Source organism: Oryzias melastigma, linkage group LG13 (genome assembly GCF_002922805.2).
Source record: "Oryzias melastigma strain HK-1 linkage group LG13, ASM292280v2, whole genome shotgun sequence".
Lineage (NCBI taxonomy): Eukaryota > Metazoa > Chordata > Actinopteri > Beloniformes > Adrianichthyidae > Oryzias > Oryzias melastigma.
In genome coordinates this window covers 15,470,544-15,476,927 of record NC_050524.1, presented here as the reverse complement: position 1 = coordinate 15,476,927, position 6,384 = coordinate 15,470,544, and the positions used below count along the sequence as shown (strand labels likewise).

Below are 6,384 nucleotides of genomic sequence, written 5' to 3'. Positions count from 1 at the left end.
CCATTTGGTCGAACTTTGTTCTTATGTTTGAGTATTGTATTCTCATTTTTTATGAATTCATATTTATATTGAATTTTTTTAATTTATATTCCTTGTTCACATGTCCCATCCTGTAATGATTTTATGGTCCTTGCTGTGTTTTAGATGCACTTGTCTACATATTCTCTAAATATGTTCATATTCAATAACGATTTTTTTTTTGTTAATCAGAAATTACTTATTCGTTATAAGGAAAAACATTTTATTTTACAGATTTTTGCGGGAATGCAGGCTTTGTTACAAATTTGATACCTCAGGTAAGGTAAAAGAAATGTAGATTGAAACTTAACATTAAATGTTGAAATCACTCTAAAGAAAAGTAAAAACACCCAACATTGGCTATATATATTAAACATATAATATTTTAAAAGCAGTTTGAACACCAAACATAAAAATCTGTACAGTATAGAAATATTTATTAACTCTTTAGGAAATATTTGTATGTATTCCATGCTGAGATCAGGAAGAAAGATGTATTTAAATTCTGAGTAAAATAAGGCATCAGTTAATAACTATTCTTCTAACATCTACAAAAATGGAACATATATAGACCTTTCTTCACAAATATAATAAAAAAAGAAAATCAAGAAAGCTTGTTATGAACTTATAAAATTAACATTAAGATGCATCAAGTACAGACTAAAACACATATTCAGTCACAAAGCTTTTATTTTGTAGATTCGCTTTTGGCACAATCTGTAGATCAGCACTGAAGAGTTCAATGAAACCTCTGAGTGTTCTGCTAACAATTTGCTCAAAACCAACAAGTAATAGTGGTCCACATTTCTGTGAAACTGAAAAGCCAAAAAAGACAGACATTTGCGCCATGACAAAAAATAGAAATAAGGCAAACCGTTTAAAATGTATGTTGTGTCAAGCAAATAGACGCCCTCCTAATACACACAAAAAAGTTTAATTGGAGAGTGAGCAATAAAACTTGACTTGAACAAGTTTTTATGTATTTTCCATTCAGTATTAACAAATGGCATTGCCTAAAAAAATAGTTTTGATTAGGCAATACAGAAAATTCTTACAGTTGTGCAAAACAACAACACCAAAAAAACATAAAAAGTATTTGACTGAAGGTTAAATATAAATTGTAGTTTACCAAAAAGAAATTCAAAGTGGCATCACTGGAAGAAAAAAAAAAGAATTTCAAATTTTTAACAATTCCAATAGAGGTTGATCTGAAACTTAATCTCCAGACAACAAACTATCAAGTGTTTTTTATGCAAGCTGAGCCTTTATTTATACAGGTAGGTCGAGCAGTGAATGCAAATCCACACCGACTTAACAGATGTAGGGGGTATTATAAATAAAAATTATTTTCTTTTTAATCAAGACCAATTGGGCCACTTTTCACTGAAAAAATAGGAAGAGACAACTTTACTTCTTGGTTGTTTTTTTTTTAGAAAGAAAATATTTATTTGTGAAATCAAACAGATTAGTTAACTACAGTTAAGATGGCAGAATGGGCAAATTATAACAATCTATTGAATTTACAAAAAGAAAAAAACAAACAATAGACAAAATCATAAAACAAATGAACACTTCTTTACAGGTAACAATGAAATAGTTATGGTCTATTACAGATTTTTATTAAATCATTTAGACTGAATTTCTCTTTTTGCAAATTGTATGTGTGATGACGTGCAAGTCCCCTCTGTCCGGCAGCAATGATGGAGAAATTAAAACTAAAGTGCTTTCAGAGGCGCAAAATAAGTGTTACAATAGAGTGACTTTATCTTCTCTGATTATTGAGCAGATTTGAGGTTAATATTTAAATTTCAGTCAAACATAAACTGAGCAAACAAGACAAGTGTTTTTTGTCCTAAATCTCATCCAAGCCATAATCCTCCTCTGGGAAGTCACCAACAATCACATTCAGGGGCCTTACAAATGCTCCGTATTTGTCTCCACATTCAAAGTATTTCCTCCCATTGACACTGTGAAGAGAGTGGAGAAAAAAAAACGTTCAAATATACAGTAGGTTACTTAACAGACATGTTCTGCACTTATTAATGAGGAGAAAAATGACCCAAAAACATTCTGTTTCTTTTGCAACATTATTTATTATTACATATAAAATATTTAATTTTTCATCAGTTTTTACAATGCAAAATATTAAACCGTTATGATCACAAACCTCATGATATGGAATTTGAAAATCAAATGTTAAAAAAAAGGCTCTTACGTTCCATTGTGTTTCCCCAGGGGCTCATCATACTTCACACCCACCCAGTAGCCTGGCTTAAAGTCTGTTGTACCTGAAAGAAAAATACTCTTAAACACAGAGCCATTCAAATCTAAGTAACAACGAGCAACTTAAAGTCCCAATCCAACTATATATTTTTTCTATTGTAAAAGTATTCCCAGTGATCTTGTATTTATGATTATGCAGTTTTTAGCCAAAAATCAAAGGCCAGGGTGCGGGCAGGGAGAGAGGAGACTTTGGCATTTCAGTAGCTGCGTCATTAGTCTGAGCATTTTCAAGTATCAAGTTTTCTGATCAAAAGCGATTAGAATTAAGAAATACAGAAATGCAGTTTAAATCTTGGATTATTTTAAACAAGTCCTCTACTATGAGAAAAAAAATGCTACAAGAACATGTTAAAAACACAAAAAAGAAAATGTTCAATGGAGAGGGTCTTTAATGTGTTTTTGCGGGCCACAAAAAACCTTGTGTTGCTTTGTAGATTGGCTCTGATACGAACAAAAGAGTTGATATAGTATTCATTTAAAAAGAAAGAAAATCCATCTTTATTCCGACTTAAAAAACACTGAAATTAAAAAAAAGTGAGGCCTTTTTATACGCTAAAAAAAACATTAAAGACCAGAAATAAAAAGTAATACTTACCAACATACATCACAGTCCCAAGTTTGGTGGGCTGCTTTGGTACTTCTACTTTGCAACGACTGCCAACAGAAATTGAACTAGCAGCAGTTGTTTGTTCCTCTTCATGAGCAGCAAGCTGAGCTTTCTTTTTGGCCATTTCTTCCTCGTTATACCGCCCCAACCGCTGCTTCTTCATGAACGCCCTCACTGAATCTAAAGAGCATAAATAACCCAACTTTACTGGAAAATCAATCAATGATGAGCAAAGATGCTTAAAAAATACCACAGAGCTGACTAGGTTAGGATGTTAGATTTCAAGACAAAAATATCCTCAGCAGCCTCTTTGTTTTAGACAATCATTTATGATGGTAAGAACTGAAACTTTCTCACTTATAAATAGAGCACAAAAATGGGTACAGAATAATTTTATACCAAAACTATTACAAAGTGAGAAAAATGTGGTACCTGATTTTTGTCCATAAGCTTCATCTGGAAGCTCAAACTTTTCCACTTTAGAAACATCATGAAATTCTCCCATCTGACCTCCACTTCTATCAATAACCTGCACAGAAAAGAGAAATCTAATCAAAGAAATATATGCATAGTGGGAAGACCAAACGGATAAATAATACAGGAACAGGAAATGTATTTATTCTTATGTGAGAGAACAATTGTGCTTCATTTTGAACATGATTAAAATACCTCACAAAAATGAGTAAATAAGTGCTTCCAGTGAAATAAAAAGCTGAAAATAACTTGGGTTTAGCTGGTTTGCTTTAAATGCAGACACATAACCTTCTATTTTTTGATTGTCTGCTTAAATATAGAAGATTATTAATGATTAGGCATAAAACCATATATTGGATGAAATAATCAGATATCTCCCCCAACATAGATGCAATCATAAAAGAGCCTGTTCTTGTGTTCCACAGCTCCTTATTATGACCAGTAATGATATCACTTGCCTGCACACGGCAAATAATTGGGTTATTGCTTCACTTTTCAATTATGCAGTTGATATTAAGAAAAAAAGGGGATTTACGTACATGTATACGACAGTTGTCATCAACAGGAAAGGAGCCAAGCAAAGCATCATCATTCTCTATTTTCTGTAGGAACTGGTCACCAGTACTGAAGATTTCCAGTTCCATGGAGGAGGCTGGTGCACCCACAATAGTCTCCAACCTTGCCTGAACACACCACAGAAAATAGCACATAGATTTATATTTAAAAAAACAAGCATACAAACAAAAACAACTTATTTCTTACCACAAATAACATGTAGAAAATTGTTGCAATAAAGTTTTGTGGCTGCTTTAGGATAGACACAAGGAGTCTCACCTTCAGTTCGGATATAGTAAGCCCTCGGTTGAACCTCTTGATCGTCTGAGCATCAGAGAGGGTGCTTGTTATACATACATCCACAATGGGTTTGGAAACTATTGTCACCTCTGTCCCCATTTTACTGTTTCAACAAGTTGAAAGTGAAGAGCTGGAAAAGTTAAAAAAAGAAGCATGAGTTGTTTTACACTTCCTAAACATGAAATATTTAATTGGGACTGAGAAATGGATTATAACCACAATACCAACAAGTTGGAAATTAGCTTTATAACTATAATAAAATGAGAGGCCATGTTAAAATAGTAATTAAGTGTTTCTTCAACTTGTTTAAACCAGTGAAATCTGCATCAACATTTTTATTCTACATAAATAAAAAGTGATAAAAAGGGGTTTCTTTCTGAAAAAAAGAAAAACTAAATTAAAATTGTCTTTGGAGTTTTTGTCTGCCATTTTTTCAAGTTGAACATTTCACAACAAACATTAGCAGAAGAATACTTATAGAATACTATAAGTTACAAATTTGACATTTTTATATCTTTGTCTCACATTCAAAGATTACAAAAAACTCTTAAAAATATTTAATAAAACAGTTCAATAATTTACTAATTTATGATGCTACAGTTTAGTGTACTAATTCTAAATCTTTATTATTTGTCTTTTTTATGTTCTTATAAAATGGTAGAATCTACATTTTCTGATTTGTTTTTTATAGTTTAGATATTTTTTCCTGTATAAAAAATGAAATAGAAAAAACTGAAAATATATTTTTTTATATTTGAAATCATAAATAAATACGAGTAGGAAGAATTTCTGTAGTTACTGACATTTCTGGGTTTTTTACGAAATGTTTAAGCTATAACGAGATTAAAAAAAATACTTTTTAACAATTTGTTCTTTGGAGCGTATTTAGACTTTTCTATAGGAATAATTTTGATTGGCTGTTCCTAATGGCTGCTATACATGAACCCATGGCATTAAAATAAAATGATCTATTGCAATTGTTTATATTGGTGGGATTTTGTTTGTGCACGTATAACCGTAAACTCTTGCTTAAAATTGTAAAAAATAAACTTTTAATTTGTACCTGTTTTTTCACAGAAACCATAAAAATAAGTATCTAATTACCAACAGTGAAAAACGACATTAAAATGCTTTCCCCCACAGCGTTTCAGGTCTAACTTTTAAATACGTTAACGTACTAGAAGCCCATTTACTTTTGCTATGTGCTATGATAGCTCGCATTTCGCTTCGTAACGTCTGAGTTGAGTGGACTCGTTCATAATAAACAGGCAAGGGCCGTTTTAAGCTAGCTGCATGGACAGTTAGCAGGAATAGTCACGTTGAGAAACGCAAGATCGACGGTAATGGTAAACAACGTTACTTACAAATGTGGGATTTCCTCGAATCAGAAATTTGAGAAACTGGGCAATTCTTTTACGCTAATGCTTAAATATCTAATACAAATTACTATTCTTTAGAAAATAAAGCAGTCTCGTTTTATGATAATCCGTGGAATCTATAACATCAGTTCCTGTTACGCCCTGTTTAGAAAGCTTCTTCCCGCCTCTGTTAGAACGCACCAATCATTTCTGCCGTTGAAATAATCTAACCAATGGAATCACAGCAGATGACCTAAAAAGTCCTCCCATTTATTTGATTGATAGGTGATCCAGCCAATCATCATACAACTAGCACAGAGGCAGTTTGAGCGCCACATAGTGGCGCTGAATTTTAATGATTTCAACTGAAATAGTTATTTTTTCAATCGTAATTTTTGTGTGTACACCAACAAAATATATTCTAAATAATAAAAAAAAATCGTTTTCAAACCTCTTTGCAATATGTATTTAATGCAAATTAATTGCTAAATTAGAAATCGCTTTAAGTGTGTTTATTTCATAATCTAACCATTACGGATCATTAAAGCCACCCAAAACTCAAGTTAACTTAGTAAATTATAATGATGAGTTATTAATAATAGAGAACAATAAACTTTATTTATAAATTCCTGCCACAAAGTTTTTATTTAGTCAGACCCTAATATAGAACTAATTATGTTGAACAACTTCTTAGAGAATGTCAGAGAAAACATTAAAATTTAGAGTATTTTTTCTTTCATTTAATTTTTTTAAAATTAGATCCACAGCAATTCATCATAAATATAACTA

The 6,384-nt window shown here is 31.6% G+C and overlaps 1 protein-coding gene across 1 annotated transcript; it reads right to left on the bottom strand.

Moving 5' to 3' along the window:
* Positions 1 to 690: 690 nt before the first annotated feature.
* tbcb (tubulin folding cofactor B) lies at positions 691 to 5,792 on the bottom strand. The gene is made up of 7 exons (XM_024277902.1): positions 5,602 to 5,792; positions 4,217 to 4,367; positions 3,922 to 4,065; positions 3,341 to 3,437; positions 2,897 to 3,088; positions 2,234 to 2,306; positions 691 to 1,985 (listed from the first exon to the last, which is right to left on the bottom strand). The coding sequence occupies exons 2-7, from the start codon at positions 4,334 to 4,336 to the stop codon at positions 1,871 to 1,873; spliced, it is 741 nt and encodes a 246-aa protein (XP_024133670.1). The 5' UTR covers positions 4,337 to 4,367; positions 5,602 to 5,792; the 3' UTR covers positions 691 to 1,870.
* Between the last annotated feature and the right edge of the window lie 592 nt (positions 5,793 to 6,384).

Bases quoted from the DNA above. Each gene is read 5' to 3' on its own strand.
- tbcb (XM_024277902.1), bottom strand. From the start codon at position 4,336: ATGGGGACAGAGGTGACAATAGTTTCCAAACCCATTGTGGATGTATGT. The intron at 4,066-4,216 runs GTGAGACTCCTT...TGGTGTGTTCAG, and splicing joins TTACTATATCCGAACTGAAG to GCAAGGTTGGAGACTATTGT. The intron at 1,986-2,233 runs GTAAGAGCCTTT...CTCTCTTCACAG, and splicing joins CTGGGGAAACACAATGGAAC to TGTCAATGGGAGGAAATACT.